At 39.9% G+C, this 16223-nt stretch overlaps 1 protein-coding gene across 3 annotated transcripts in view; it reads left to right on the top strand.

Annotated features, from left to right (window-relative positions):
* Nucleotides 1–16223, top strand: part of CDK14 (cyclin dependent kinase 14) — a 530833-nt gene that overhangs the window by 428981 nt on the left and 85629 nt on the right. For all 3 annotated transcript variants that reach the window (XM_075922396.2, XM_014569231.3, XM_075922397.2), the window contains 2 exons: nucleotides 6435–6574; nucleotides 10793–10941. In XM_075922396.2, the coding sequence (XP_075778511.2) occupies nucleotides 6435–6574; nucleotides 10793–10908 (256 nt within the window). In that variant the 3' untranslated portion in view covers nucleotides 10909–10941. The remainder of the gene's footprint in view (nucleotides 1–6434; nucleotides 6575–10792; nucleotides 10942–16223) is intronic.

Here is a 16223-nt window from a genome sequence, read left to right as displayed (position 1 = left end):
GAAATGTGAGTATTGTCCGTAGTTTTGGATGTTTGTCACAATGTTTAGATTTTATGCTTTTATCTGCATCAGAAAATAAAAGCATCCGATTTGGAAAACTGTCCTAATTTGGTCGTCTTCATGGTGATTTCATCACAGTAATGATATGGGCTAAATTCATCTCTGATGTAATTCAATTAACTCTAGGGGAGTTACAATAAGGATGAAGTTGGCCCAGCCTTTTATATTTATGTGCTAAAATTCTGTATTCTATAGCATATGGATGATTTCACTGGAATCAATGGGAGCCCTCACAATATGCATGAGCACATTTGGTAAATGCTGACATTACTCAATTTAGGCCTGCAAATATTGGCACACATGCTTAATGTAATGCCTGTGCATACTCCTAGTGATATGTCTCATGCTCAGAAATACAGTACTTCCGCTTGTGTCAGGATTCTAGAAAATTACATATTTCAGTTGGCTCTCATTCATACTCATTCCCTTCAAATTTATTTAGCATGTTTTACCCAGTAAAAAAATCCTATTCCTTGCAAAGGAAACCAAAGTATTACTAAGGACCCAGTCCTGCAAAGACAGATGCAGCTGCCTAGTTTTACCCTTATTAGACCCTTCAGCAAAGGCTTCACAACACTTCAAATAGATTTGAAGGAAATTGGTTTGAAAAATAACCATCTTAAATGCATTTTAAACTGCAACCTTGATGCAGGTTGAAATAGTTTTCTTGTGTATGAAGATGTCATTGTGACTGTGTACACTTCAGATCTGATAAATAAAAGCTCATACAGAAAGAGATCTACCTGCTATAGAATATTGTAATGTTTTATGTAGCCAAAAAAAAATTATTTCTTAGATGTACAAATATGCATATCTGTGACTAAAGACTGAATGGCTTGACAAAGAAAACATTACACCTGAAATTGGCACACTTTTATACCTGCAGATGAGAGTGGCCTAAAACTAGGAATTTTTATCTCTGATATTTACTATGTGGGAGTCTGTGAGTTAAAGCCACTAGTTGGATGGTGTGGCAAAAATCACAGTACATTTTTGGTTTTACAGTGTAATGTTGGACCTAGCACTGAGACATTTATCATTCGTATTCATTCTATTTATAACATTTTAACATTACACTCAATTAAATGATGTGTTTTTTCTGCTTATAACTTGTTTTGGCTAGCATATCCAATTCTTTAGGTTAGAAGAGTTGTAGACTCTTGATCTTGTGGTTTAAGAAAGGGTCTCTAGAGAATTTGCTTTGATTTCAGCTCAGCTACAAACTTACTGTGTCACTGTGATTCACTTAGGAGATGTTTAAAGGCACCTCCAGTGGGCATTGACACTTAACTACTCTTCATGCTTTGAAAATATCACCATTAATATCTCTCTACCTCAATTCTCCAGTCTTAAAATGTTGGTAATACACCTTTACTCTCTTTCCTTGTCTGTTTAGATTGCTATAGCTGTCTCTTTCTGTATCTTCTATACAGGATCTCACACAAAGAAGCCTTGATAACAGTGGAGGCCTCTCAGCATTAGTGCAATATGAATAATGAAATAATAATTATAGTATTTTCTTGTATACTCAAAAGGACACAGATCTAGAATTTTCAAAGGGATTGTGGGAGTTAGTGCCTTAAGAGAAACACATTAGAAGTATGCCATGAGACTTGTACTGTCAAATTACAGTTTGATTTGGAAAATGTAAACACAAAATAAAATCTGTTTCCCTTGGGGAAGGATTCACTTCATTTTCTGACAAAAATGCATAGACGGGACTAATCTCTCTTTTAAATACCCATGTCTTAATTATTAATGTGAATTTAAACTCCACTCTTCATTTCATTTAACAAGCAAAGCACCCTGAGTTCAGAAGTTCATTGCACATGCTTGAATCTTTTGTTTTTCCCCTCAAAAGCTTAAACCAAACTTCAGTGATCCTAGTCATGTTCTGCTTGACCAAGTACTGACCTTCCTTTGCAACAGACAGAAATGTAAACCCATTTTCTGAAATTAAATCAAATTCTTATAATCCAGTGAGATTTACAGCTATTCAATTCTAGTCCAACTCATAACTTTAAAGTAAAATAACCTACAGTGGCACTTGTTTTATTGCGTTAAGGACATGTGTATGCTTAGGTCTTTTATTTTAAGGGAATAGGTATTTTTGTAAATATTGACAATTTAGCTCTTTCTAAAAACCATTCCCTTGCTGCTGGTACCAGCACTTTCTTATAGATTAAGGGGCAGCACTAAGGGCTTCTCTGCTGTATGCAGCATTTTCTATTGAAATTATGTATGCTGCCATGACCAGTAACCATTCCAAAGTGATTAGTGTGACAGTAAGTGAAGCATGAATATTGAGACTTGCCATATCTTGCATGCCAAGTTACTATATAGCCCAACTGCTGTGAGACAAAAAACATGCTATTATATTTTAGCTACCAAGCCATATTGTATGAAATTCCACCCTATCACCATACAGAAAGAGGTATATTTAGGAATCCAAATGTTTTTTGTTTTTTTTTGGGGGGGGGGGAGGAGAGGGTTCTTAAACTTTACTACACTATATAGCACATACAGGGCCCAATCAGAAAAATCAAACTCCCTCCATATTAAGGAATACTGACTGAAATGTATATCAGATAAATATTTAACTGATTTCTTGGGAACTTTAAAAAGACGATGTTTGTAAAAAGATATTAAAGTTGTGTATTAAATTAGTTGCACCAACAAGTTCTCATGTAGTGGATGTATTCACAGTCTCTGAACATACAGTATATTTTTCTTAATTTGGAGGATGAGTTGCTTTAAACAAGTTTCAAGATTTCACATGCATATTTCCTTTTGCAATGTCCAGCTAATCTCCATAAAAGACAGTTGCAAAAGACACATTTCCTGAAGAAGAATTTCTGCACTGCTGAGCCAAAATACAAACAAAAAAACAAAAATAGAACTTTTTTTACATATATTTAAAGGTATGTTCTAGCTCAAATAGAGGAAATGGGCTTGATGTGGAAATTAATGGGTGATCTTCAGTGATATAAAAAGCCAAATATAGGTTGTACCTCCTTAAACTGGGACTCTCTGGTCCGGCAACAATTGGGCCACAACAGCCCACCAGGGGAAGTCCAGACGGGGTCGTGGCAACCCACCTGGATCGGGGTGGTCCTACAGACAGATCAGGGCTTTGTGCTGGCCCAACAGCGAGACTGGTACCACAGCAACAGGGCCGCGACTGCATGCATCCCAGCAGGCCAGGGTTTGTTTATAGCTGCTCCCTATAGCAATGAAACCACTGGCAGCGGGGCCAGGACAGCCATGTCACCCGGCCAGCAGCAGGGGCAAAAGAGCCAGCCGGAGGGGTGGGATGGTGGGCTGAGGGGAAGGTGGCAGGGGATCTTCCCTTATCTGGCATTCCCTTATCTGGCACCAGGAAGGTTCAACCTATAAAAATGGAACTTGGAATTAATCCTCTGGTAAAGCGTAGGCTGTGGTAAATGACTGGCACTGATTCCCATATTACATCACAAACTGAAAAAGGGAAAGGATATAGCAAAATGACACTGAAATTTACCTTTTACAGTTTGTGTACATTTACCCTGTCATAGCAATACAAAAATAAGCCTTCCGGGAACTTTTTGAAATAATGATTAACTGGGATTAATTGCCTGAGGTTGTCAACTCTTTCCAATTAATTGGAAAGGGTATCCTGCAGGTTGAACCTGTCTACTCTGGCACTCTCAAGTCTGGCAACATCTGTGATCAGGCATGATGTTAATTAACTGAATGTCCACTTATCATGAGTGTGGTCAAGTTTTCCACGGTTGCACACAATTTGTTTACAGCCACTAGTGCTGACTCTGTGTTCGGTGCTGTTGTTTAGCTCTAATCACTCCTAAATGTCTTCTAAGGGCCCAATAAGCAGTGAAAGTGTTGGTAATACTGCTAGACAGTATTGACCTCCTGTGATTAAGCAAATTCTCTGGTTCGGCACCAGTCAGGTCCCAAGGGTGCTGTACTAGAGAGGTTAAACCTGTCATTGTTTGCAAGAATGAAGCAGAGAGGCTTATTAGAGGAAAATTCCTTTAGTGCTCACAGATCCAAAATGCAGTGAATATCACACTTTTATCACTATCAATATATGAGCCCGTAATTTAAATATATAAGTTACTTGTGTTTATTAGTGCGCAGAAGTCTTAAAGGGAAAGTATAAAGTCACCCCAGAGAGTAATACTTGAGCTTCGTCTTGTAATGAATGTTTCATTTTGGTTCGAGTAACTTTAAGTGATGTTTGTGGCTCTCATAAGCATAGTGGACACTGTACTGTAACTCTGGTAAGAGTGGACCTAAGTGGAGACTTTATGAAGTCTGCCACACAGATTTTTCTGTCTCATGTACCTCGAATTCATTATAACCCGCATATGATTTTCAGCTATCTAGTCACTTCTAAATGTGGCCACTATAAACTATTGAACTTCAAGCCACTATTATAAGAGCCTGAGAATAAAGGGACTCTCTTATATGTCACCTTGCTTCTTGCATGATATTCCAGAAAATCAGCTTCAGACACACAAGAGGAAAGACTGACTGTCCTCATGTCATAGTTCTGTTAAGGCAGGGGTGGGGAACCGAAGGCCCAAGGGCCAAATGTGGCCCCCGGTTTGCCTGGATTGAGCCGCTGAGTCTCAGGGCTCCTCCCCAGTATTGGGGAGCCCATGCTGTTGCATCAGCCCCCCTGCCTCTCCACTGCAGGGCTGGAGCATACAAAATCTCCTAGCCTGGGTCCCCCAGCCTCTGGTGTGTGAGGAGAATGTGGGTAGTATCTTTCTCCTCAGTCCGGGGTCTCATCAGTGAGATTTTTTTTTTCGCTTCTCACTTGTGTGCCATCCCAGACTGAACCTTTATTTTAATAAGGTTTCCTGCCTTATTAAAATAAATCTGAATGAAAAGCTGTAGGTTTTGGCATTTATGGGCAGATAATAGGAGCTGTTTCAAACACTTTGAATATTTGGCCTGCTTATTCCTATTCATATCACTTCCCACACCTCCCATTGACCAGGAATGGCAGTCCACGGACAGTGGGAGCTGCACTTGCCCATATCTGCGGAGGTGCAGGTAAACAAAACGTCTCGCGGCCAGCTAGCAGCTTGCTTTTACAAGCCGCAACCCAGAGTTTGAAAAGCCCTGCTCTAATAAGTTAGAATGTCCCTGTTTGTCTTTACAGACATTTGGTTATTGGGGATGTGAGGTCACCGTGGGTTTTTGCAGCTTTTTGTATTACTATAGTCCATCAATAAACTAAGTAAAGATTTCTTATTTAAGGAAAAAGATGAGTTATTTACAAGATTAAAGGAGATAAGCATATGCTCACGTGAGAAACCATCTTAAATTCAAACATTAATAGAAGCTTCTATGACAAGCAAGTTTTTATACTCTTTGGGAATAATCCAAGCGAAAGTAGCTTGGGGATCTCTTGCTTTATCTAGGAATCATTGCCCTTCAGAGTTCAAACAGCATAAAGAGACCCAGTTTCTCCTTGTCCAAATCCAAGCTGATGAGATGAGCATTCCTGCACATAACCTCTTCATGAATGGGCTAGGGAAGCAATCGACAAAGCATAAGACCAATTTGGGTTGAATAGCCTTTCTGAGGGACAGGAGAGAACACCTTTTGGGGTTAACTTGGTTAAGCTTCTCACATGACTATGGGGAATTAACAATTTTAGCAAACATTCTACAGTTGCAGAGCAAACATTTAAACATTACCTTATAACATGGCATACATATATGATAAATAGGGATTAATACATGCAGCACCTTACAAGCATTTTCTGTAGTCTAAACACTAAATACATTTTTATAACTTGAATATCTATTTTGATACTGCTAACACACAGGTAAGCAAGATTGATTTCCAGCTATGCATTTGTCAGTATTTAAGTGAGACCTGGGGTCTTGGCATGAGCTGGCACCTGGTCTGCCTGCTTCTCGCTCTGCCCCAAAGAATTTACAATCTAAGTAAGATGATATACATATAGTATGACAAATATGATTTGGTTTTAATAGCTGCTGTCTCGCAAACTTCAGAGATATTTTTTGGCATTTAAAAGCTAGGATTTCATGTATTTAGATGGTATAAGTCATTGGTTTCTAGGTGTATCAGTTCTCAAGTTAACAGTGTGTTAAAATGAAATAGGGAAGGAAAAAGCAAAATGGTAATTGTAGTTGCGGGTATTTCCTCTAGTTAAAGTGGAAGGAAAGTCCAGTACCCCTGAAGAGAGAGGAGGAGACCCCTGGGGCCAATGGCTAGGCATTTGACCCCAGTCAGGTCCTGAGGATTCTGGATCAGGAAGGCTCAACCTGTAGTAGAGAGAGAAACTAGCTTGTATGTAGGTATGTTTGTTTTACATCTTTGTGCTTGTGTTTCAGGCTAAGCTATGTGAATCATGCAGAGGATCTGGCCTCCAAACTACTTCAGTGTTTCCCAAAGAACAGATTGTCAGCACAGGCAGCCCTGAGCCACGAATATTTCAGTGATCTGCCCCCACGGCTATGGGAGCTAACTGATAGTGAGTATGACACAACCTCTGAGTTGAATAAAAGCAATGAAATTGGTATGTGGTGTGTGGGTGTGTATATATATAATATGAGTGAAATTCTGTAGTTCAAATTACATAGTTTGCTTGACACAAGAAAAAATGGATTCTCCTTTGCTATCTCTACTCTGCAGTCTGCAGCTAGCTATCTTTGTATTTGATTATGTGTGCAGCCAAGAGAATTATCTGAATTGTCATAAAGCAAGAGGAAAAAATACAATTTACATATTTAGTGCTTTTCACATCATAACATACAGTACTTTTTAACTAGCTGCAGCACACAGTATAAAAATCCAGCAATGTTTGATTCTCATGCACTGTATCTGTTATAACAAAAGAGACTTGGCATTCAGAAGACTCAGGAACACAAAGTAGACAATTGGTTAATTTGCTGAATTGAAATGTATGAGAAGAAAACTTGCACTTCATTTTATTAGCTGAGAATGATTTCAGTATTCAAACACAGCTCTTTTGTTTCTTCTGTTAAACAAAACACATTCCGGTTGTCTTGGCAAAAATGTTCCATCTAGCACAAATGCTGTCAACTCCTTTTTAAATATTTGTGAAGTACTTATATCACAGATTTCCTTGGTTTTTTTTTTTCCCCCAGAATGCTGAAAGTCACTACTACGAATACTGGCAAAACCGTGCTTATACCACATAGGGTTATTTTTGATCCAGAGACTGGTTTTTTAATCATAAATAGGTTTGACATGGGAACCTTATTTGTGATTTTTATTTAAATCAACATGGATAAAAGTGTTCTTGCAGTCTAACAATAGAAATTGTTTATGGTTTTCAAACACAAGTACCTTAATATGAGGTCCAAGTTGAATATCTATAGACTTAAATCATTACATTATCATGTAACACGGTGATCTGAGCAATAAAATGTGAGATTTGGACATTAATGTTGGAAAAACTTGGCTTTAATCAACAGGAGTTTACTTCACTTTTTAGTAATTCAACTTTCCTTCAAAATTTTAGTTGTTCTAGTTTCTAACAGATAACTGCACTGGTCTCCATATTGAGCCAGCTCTGTAAACGAGTACTCAAGGTACCCTACTAATGCAGAGATAAAAATCCTCGTCACTAATTGGCTATATTCCCCAATTCACCTGCAATGCTCATATATTTTCCTTTCCTATATTAACACTAGATCCACGATTCTCACCCCTCTACCCAGACATCAGTCCTCCTTCCAGAGCACCCATTCTTAAGCTAATGAGACTGTAAGGAAGTCTGTCTTTGCTGAAAGTATGATGCAAAGAGATTCATTAGTTCATGGCTAATCAGACATGAGACATGCCACTTTAGTTATCCTTTTTCTACTAAATGGCAAACAAAAATCACTCTGCATTGGTGATATCTCAATCCTGTCTGACTGTACAATTTAGTCTAGCCAGGATTTTGTCAGTCTATGAATTCTGAATTCTGTAGTAGTAGTTTTCTGTTAATATGGACTTATTACCCACTTGCCACTTAGTTTATCAGTCAGTGGTTAAATCCAGTTCTATCAGTGAAGTAAATGCCTCCGCATTATCACTCTGCAGCAGGCTGCCAACAGAGACAGTCTTGTCCTAGTCATTAACAAGCACAATGTATGCAGAACACCAGAGGGGAATTAAAACCACAAAAAATACCTCAGGGTGGTATTTTTAATATGAGAATTTAATTTGTAATTTCACAGATTAAGAATTTTGGCTGCATTAATCCTTTTATCAGCTCACAGCAGGTTATTTGCAGAAGCATAACCATAAGGCGATATTCATTGGCAGAAACACGTCTTTGCATAACGTTAAACATCAGGAGCAGTGAAACCTTTTGAAGGGGGGAGAATAAAGATGAAAAATCATTATATTTTAAAGCAAGGTTCTGTTAAATGCCTCCAGTAAAATTTTTGAGTTACAGATATACTCTTTCTGTGTCTAGTAGATAATCATTATGAAGCATAAATCCAGATGCAAGGAAGGACAATCTCAGTATCAAGTACTACAATCATTTCTATTTAGTACAACTTGGATATACTTGTAAACATATTTACAAAACAAAGAAGTCATATACTTGGAGACTTTGGAAAATGTTTACTTTGTAGTGAAATGATTAGTTTTAGTGACTACATTTGTCTGGTTTAATACTTTATCCGGGCATCTGGACAGATTTCCTATTTATATTTTATGTTAGTTAAATTTCTGGATAAATGCAGAAGTATTTAGCACACAATATAGACAACAGCCTTGCAATCAAAACACCCGCTAGGCCATTTTAAGAGTCCATGTTATGGATGTTCCTCTTTATGGAGCATACATTATATTGTAAAGTCCATGTGAAATTGAAATATAATACTTCACATTTAAAAAAAACAAAACCTATGGAGAATCACAATTGTGTGAAAGGGGGAAGGAATCCCTAACGTTACAGGTTGAACCTCTCTAGTCTGGCACAGTCTGATCTGGCAATATCAGTGGTCCGGTATGATTTTAGTTAGCATGATGTCCACTTATCCTGGGTGTGTCCAAGTTTCCTATGGTCCCATAAAGTTTTATAGCCACCAGTCCTACCTCTTAATGTTCTATGCTGCCATTTAACTCTAATTACCTCTAAATGTCTTCTAAGAACACCGTAAACAGTGGAAGTGTTGGTAATGCTGCTAGACAATATTAACCTCCTGTGATCTGGAAAATTCTCTGGTTTGGCACTGGTAAGGTCCCAAGGGTGCCAGACTAGAGAGATTCAACCTGTAGAAAGAAGTTAGATGGAAACTCTTTTCATCTGAATCAAAACACTGTGGAAAAATGTAAATTGCATCGAACTTTTCATAGAAAAAAAGTCAACAAATTATATCAACATTTTTGCTTCTTTTCAACTTTTATGATATAATTTAAACATATAATTTATACTGTATTGTAACATTTTGTCATAAGTGAAACAAAACATTATGATGTTTTTTAAATGAAATGATTCAACATTATTGAAATGAAATATTTTGATATTCCATGAGAAATGTTGAAATTGTGACTTTTTGTTCTGATTGAGAATGGAAAAAAAAGTTTTTAAATGTTGGCATTTCAAATGAAATGAGAATTATATTTTCCAACTAGTTCTATAGACCTACCACTTGTTAGCTGCACTCGCATTTACTGGACAAAGAAAACTATGAAGGTCACAGTCTAACCTCTAAACGTGCATGTGTAATTATGTTCTCTGTCTGACGGGGGCACATAATAGATTATTTTTCTGCCTAATACATGTGTCTAATATGCAGGTGCTAATGTTTGCAAAAACGAAAATACTGGTTTCTCTTAACCAGTCTGAGGCACTCTAATTGGAGCCAGGTCTCTTGATCATCATTGTGAAGCCTTCCCCATTTAACATTCATCATTAATATTATCATGGCCATTAATAATGAGTTCCATGTAAGTTTCTGAGAGGTAGTTGTTAGTCTATTTCAACAAAAACAATGAGGCATCCTCTGGCATCTTAAAGACTCACAATTTATTAAGGCATAAGCTTTCATGGGCTGCAGCTCAGATGCATCTCACAAATAATACATTTGCAAGTCTTTAAGGTGCCATGGGACTCCTTGTAGTTCTATAAGCAAACTTTCCTGGCACTACCTTGCAATCTCGATACAAGTTTTTCCAGTGGCTCAGCTACAGATCTGGCCATACATGATGCAGATATATTGGTTTGCTTTTAAATATTCACTGGATATTTTTAAACCAATTTAATGTGTTTTTACACTGTGGTTCAGTTCTGTTCCTTTGCCATGAAGGGAAGGCAAATGTGAAGGCTCAGTTCCACAAGCAACAGAGTCGAAGCAGACGAGCAGACATGAAGTCGAATTATTGGTTGCCTTGTCTTATTTTTAGGCATTCTGGTAAAACAGGTTATATAGGAGAACTGCAAAAGTGATAGGGAAAAAATGAATCTCAGACAAAAATAGAATGAGCAAAACCAAACAATCTGAAAAAAAAAATGTCTAACAATGTTGTACACTCACATAATAAGCATCTCCTATAAACAACCCTACTTGCTTCTAAATTATTTTAAAAATTCTTCAGTAGGAAGAATCACAGAGCTTATTCCTTATTTGTATGTCTGCCATAGCATTTTGCTGAGTATTTTAAAGTAATACATTTATCATAAAAGAAAATAATTTAAGGTTCTTAATTTTCACTTTTTGCACAGTGTCTTCTATTTTTACTGTACCGAATGTAAGATTACAACCAGAAGTTGGAGAAAGCATGAGACTCTTTGGGAAAAACAATAGTTATGGCAAAGGTCTATCAAACAGCAAGCACTGAAGAGAACGCTTAGATTTACTATGGAGAATGCAGGTAAGAATGCTTATCAGAAATAATTTCTTTGACTAGAGCATTGGATTAAACTGTGCTTTGGAGGTACAAAAAAAAAAACCTTAAAAAAAGGAATTAAGTGCACATGTGTAAATCTGAGCTTGGATTTTGCATGAATAAGGTAGTTGTTAATCCCAGGCACAGTGAAGAGGAGGGTTTAAATATTGTGATTGATATGTTGGGAATATTACTGAAACCAATAGGAAACTCCTCAATGATAGAAATGGCAGCAGTTATTACAATCTGATACCTAGAGGGAGGAATTTACTCCTGGTGAGATACTGAAGAAAGAAGGCATTTCACCTCATTTTTTCTGTTAGATAGGTGTTGAAAGACTAGTGATGACTCCTATAAGAATAAGAGTCCTATCAGAGTTTACCACCATGAGAAATGGAGGGCCAATGCCCTAGATGGGGGGGATGGTTTTGGCTGGCTCCTATAAATAAATCTGTTTCTACCAGCATCGCATTGGTCTTGCTTGAATTTGGTTTGAGTCAACAAGTATATTTCAGTGTTGCAATGATGCTTGACATGGCATCAGACTTTCTAATAGCCTTCTGGAGACCTATATGTTGCCGGGCTGTGGGGATGTCTGTCATGTTACAAGTGTAAATTAAAATAGGTAGATGGCTGTTGTATATATTTTATACCAACCTACTAAATACATTTTCTGTTTGCATTATTATCACTATATGGGCTTAGCAAGGCTTTCCACGCTTTGACACACACACACTTTTAGATCAGAAACATCTCCACCTATTAGGATATCTTTTGTGCCTGTTATATCTAAATGGAGTTAGATACTTTTTTTCACAGCAACATCAGAGATGTATCAGCTGGAGTGATGTAAGCAAGATATGGAGAAGTAATTCTTCCACTCTTCTCTGCGCTGATTAGGCCTCAACTGGAGTAGCATGTCCAATTCTGGGTGCCATATTTCAGAAAGATGTGGAGAATGAATAAAGGGTTAGAAACTATGACCTGTGAGGAAAGACTGAAAACAATGGGTTTGTTAAGTCTGGAGAAGAGAAGCCTGAGATGGGACATAACAGTTTTCAAGTACAGGCAGTCCCCGAGTTATGCGGATCCGACTTATGTCGGATCCGCACTTACAAACGGGGCTTTCTCGCCCCGGAGCTCGCAGGCAGCGGGACCACCCAGAGCGCAGTGGTCCCGCCACCTCGACCTCCGGGGCGAGAAAAGCTGCTCCGGGTGCCCCTGGTCTGCTGGGGACTGTCTCCAGCAGACCAGGGACACCCGGAGCAAAGCCGGGGAGGCGGAGGGTTGCTTTTGCCACAGCAAAGCCTCAGAGGCGCGGGATCCCTCCGCCTCCCCGGCTTTGCTCCGGGTGTCCCTGGTCTGCTGGGGACCGTCTCCAGCAGACCAGGGACACCCGGAGCTGCGGCTTTGCTCCCGGTGTCCCTGGTCTGCTGGGGGGGGGGAGGAAGCGCAGCTAGTGTGCTCCCCCCCCCCCCCCCAGCAGACCAGGCTTTTGTTGTGGACCCTGGGGTAGAGCAGCTGGGGTGCTGCCGGGTTGGTCCTGCAGGGACCTACCTGGCAGCCCAGCTGTTCTGTCCCAGGCTCGAGATTCAGCCGCTGTTGAAACTGATCAGTGGCTGATTCCAGGAAGCTGGGGGCAGAGCATTCTGCCTCCAGCTTCCTGTAGTCAGCCCCTGGTCAGTTTCAGCAGCAGTGGCTGAATCTGGAGCCAGTTCCGACTTACATACAAATTCAACTTAAGAACAAAGCTATAGTCCCTATCTTGTACGTAACCCGGGGACTGCCTGTATATAAAAGGTTTGGGAAAAAATTAATCTGGTTAGCTATCTGTATATGATACCTCATCGAATAGACTCTTACCCAATAAATTTTAACTACAGTCTCTGCCATTATAAAATTATGTTCAATCTTTTAATTTTTTTTTTAAACCTGTAATGTTAAGGGGATGGTTTCCAGGGTAAACAGTGCATTTTGAAAAATGAAGTGATCAGATTTCAGTCCTGGCAATCTGCCCAATTATTGCACATGCTCTTCTCCAGCAAAGCATTTAAGACTTTCTAATGTCAGAAATGCGGCAGTTTCAGAGCAGTCTGTTTACATCTTTATTGACAAGCTAATCCCTACTTTTTTTTTCCTGGAGCTATGTCCCCACAGACATATCTTCAACCTTGCCTGTTTCAACATGATATAGCATCCATTTAAAATAAATTTAGAATGGGCCCATCTGTGCTAAATATCTTTTGATTGGAAGTTTACGTACAAAATCTTGGTTCTGTTGCCTCCAAACAAGAATTTGTACAGAGTCTGTGATAGAAGTTCATAAGTGAAATTTTGTTCATTCTTCAGTACAGGGATGAGGAACCTTTTTGGGGGTTTGGGGGCCTGCTAACCCACAGAAAAATCAGTCAGGGCCCACACACAAGTGAGATGCACAAAACCCCAGAAAACAAATCCTCATTGACATGGTCCCCAACTGAGAAGGAGAAAGACACTCCCCACATTCCACTCACACACCAGAGCCTAGTGGAGCCCAGGCTATTAGATTTTGTGTGCTCCAGCCCCACAGGCTCCCCAGTGCAGAGGGGAGCCCTCAGCCTTGGGGGCCAGATTCAGACAAGCCAGGGGCCACATCCAGCCCCCAAGCCTTAGGTTCCCACCCGTTTCAGTATCTATGAACAGAATTAGGAGACAGAGACACCTTTGTAAGTTGTTGTTGTTATTTACATTACTGTAGCACTTAGGTTTCCAGTCATGGATCAGACCCTGTTGTACCAAGTGCTAAACAAGCACAGAACAAAAGACTGGCCCCTCTCCTGAAGAGCTTACAGTCTAAGTACCCATTGTGATTCATTATTTTAAACACAACTCGCCAGAGAGTAAACAGTAATACAATATTGCTCTGATGTCTGAGCTATAGGATAGTATGGATGGGTATAAAAAAAAGTGAATCTCTGGACCAGGAATGCAGGCCACTTATTGCCTACCTCTGCTCTAGATCGATACTTTGGCCCCCAGTTGAGAGGACTGAGACTCAAGTTTATGGCCCTGCTCCAGTGGCTCTTTAATAGTATGCCTGATATGTGCATGTGCATGATGGTTTTCGAGGGCCTGAGGTAGATTCATATAAAATGACATGTATACTTTTGAAAATCTGAGTGCAAGTTAATTTGCTGGTAGCGCTGTGTTCCCATCAAAGTTCAGATTCAGGTCCTCTGGCACTGTATTTCTCTCTCACCTGGGGAAACGCACTTAACTTGTCTGTGCCTTCTATCCTCCATTTGTAGAATGAAAATGATAATACTTGCCTACCTTACCATAAGGTGCTTGCGAAAATTGAGTAGGTTAGTGTCTCTGCAGAGGTCTAAAAATACAAAAGGACTATGTAAGTAGTAGTATTAAGAGCACAGAGGAGTGGAAAGCAGCACGGTGAAGGAATAGTGTCTCTACTCATCTTCAGCTGTACTTTCTTCCACACCTTGTGCAGAATTGGAGGTACTCAGGGTATATAAATTTGAGAAGGATTAAGATATTTGGGAGATTTTTCTGTCACTAATGAAGCAAAATAAAAAGTAATTCAGAGTGAAGTAGACATGAATACAAATGCTTTTATGCAAATGTGGATGTCTGTTTGTGTTTGTAGGGAGCCTGATACATTCTTGGAGGTTTCAGCTATGTCTTCCATTTCTGTGGATAGTACCTTGGAAGCTTAGTGATGATCCTTTACATGTACGATAGATAAAATATTTTACTACTCATCAACCATCTAAAAATAAATATTTCAAGTAGTTTGTTTCCCTAAAACTACTGAGCAATAAAAAGTGGGGTTGGTTCTGCCATTCCGCTTGATATTTACAGATGAATCATGGTTTGATTTCTTCTTCAAAGAGTGATAGCAAAGAAAAATAAGTAAAATTCCCTGGAAGGCACAAAAACCCCTCAAACCAGGGGCAGAAGCTTGATTGACTGGCCGGGGGGATGTTTGCTCCTTCTCCTCCTCAGTGATTCCTTCCCTTGGCTCCTCAGTGTACCCCTTTTCCCCAGTTTCTCTTCCTCAGATATCTCCTGCTGACCACACCTGAGAAATTAATGCAAGGAACAGAGTTGTTAGTAGGGGCTGGGAAGAGATTTGAAGCACCGCAAAAAAAAAAAAGTACAGCAGTGGTATTAATGCCTGCCTGATACATAGCTACCAACAATCCCAAAACAATGGTGAGACAGCAGTTACCTGTTTTTTGAAAACCTAGGCTATCCAATCAGATATGACCTCCTGACAGCCACACACATAATCTCTTTGTGGGCTAATTTATGGCATTGCCCTGTACCCTAAACAGGGAGTGGCACGTTGTGTTGCAGCTCCTGGGGCATACTGGGCAGTCAGTATACATCCCCTGACACCACCAGCACAGTAACTCATCAAAGACCAACTTGAAGATTGTTCACTGATAAGGGGGGAAATGGTGAATATCAAATAATGAGCTCCATATCGGCACTCCTGGGGGAATTCTACACCAAAAAATTAAAAGTTATTTGCACAATATTTTAATTGTCAAACTGATACAATATAATGGCTACATTTTGCTCTGAAGCAGTGAAATTGCTGTGGAGAGTCAGGGTAATGACAGAGCTGATGGAGAAGGAAGTAATTGCTGGAAAGGCACCTGGGCATAAACTTGGAGGGTTGTTGGGTATAGGTGGAAAGAAATATAGAACGGGGAGGTTTGGAGGAGAGGGATTGTTAGGGAGATCAGTTGCCTCTTTCATGAAGACCCCGGCTGATTCCAAACCTCACACTTCTGTTAGGCACCTCTGTCCCTGCTGCATTCCCCTATCCCTGTGTATCCCTGCACTCTTTCCCCTTTCCCCATGTGTCCTGCATCCCTCTGCGCCTAACCCCATAGGTCACCGCACTCCCACTCAGCTCTTCGTTGTCAGTGCTGTCACCCCACTAGCTCCTATGCCACTGGCCCAGTCCATCTTCCACACTAGCCATTCTGAATCCCAGTCTGTGATCCTGCAGAGGCTCCATGTGCTCTGCTTTGTCCATTTCCCCCCATGTCTCATGCCTCCACACCTGACCCCACAGGCAAGATGCTGTGGACAAGGCAGCATCTTTCTCTCCTTTTCTAATGCTAGCTGAGGCAACTGCCCTCTCTTCTGGTGCCACAGCAGCCTTGGTGGATGAAAGATGTAATTGCAGTGCCTTCCTGGCAGAATGTATTTTCTGCAGGGAGAGAGAATCTTCAGGGGACATGAATTCTACAGTG

The sequence above is a fragment of the Pelodiscus sinensis genome, chromosome 2 (assembly GCF_052426305.1).
Source record: "Pelodiscus sinensis isolate ZL-2025 chromosome 2, ASM5242630v1, whole genome shotgun sequence".
Lineage (NCBI taxonomy): Eukaryota > Metazoa > Chordata > Testudines > Trionychidae > Pelodiscus > Pelodiscus sinensis.
Note: the sequence above shows the minus strand (reverse complement) of the source record. Positions and strands in the feature narration are given on the sequence as shown.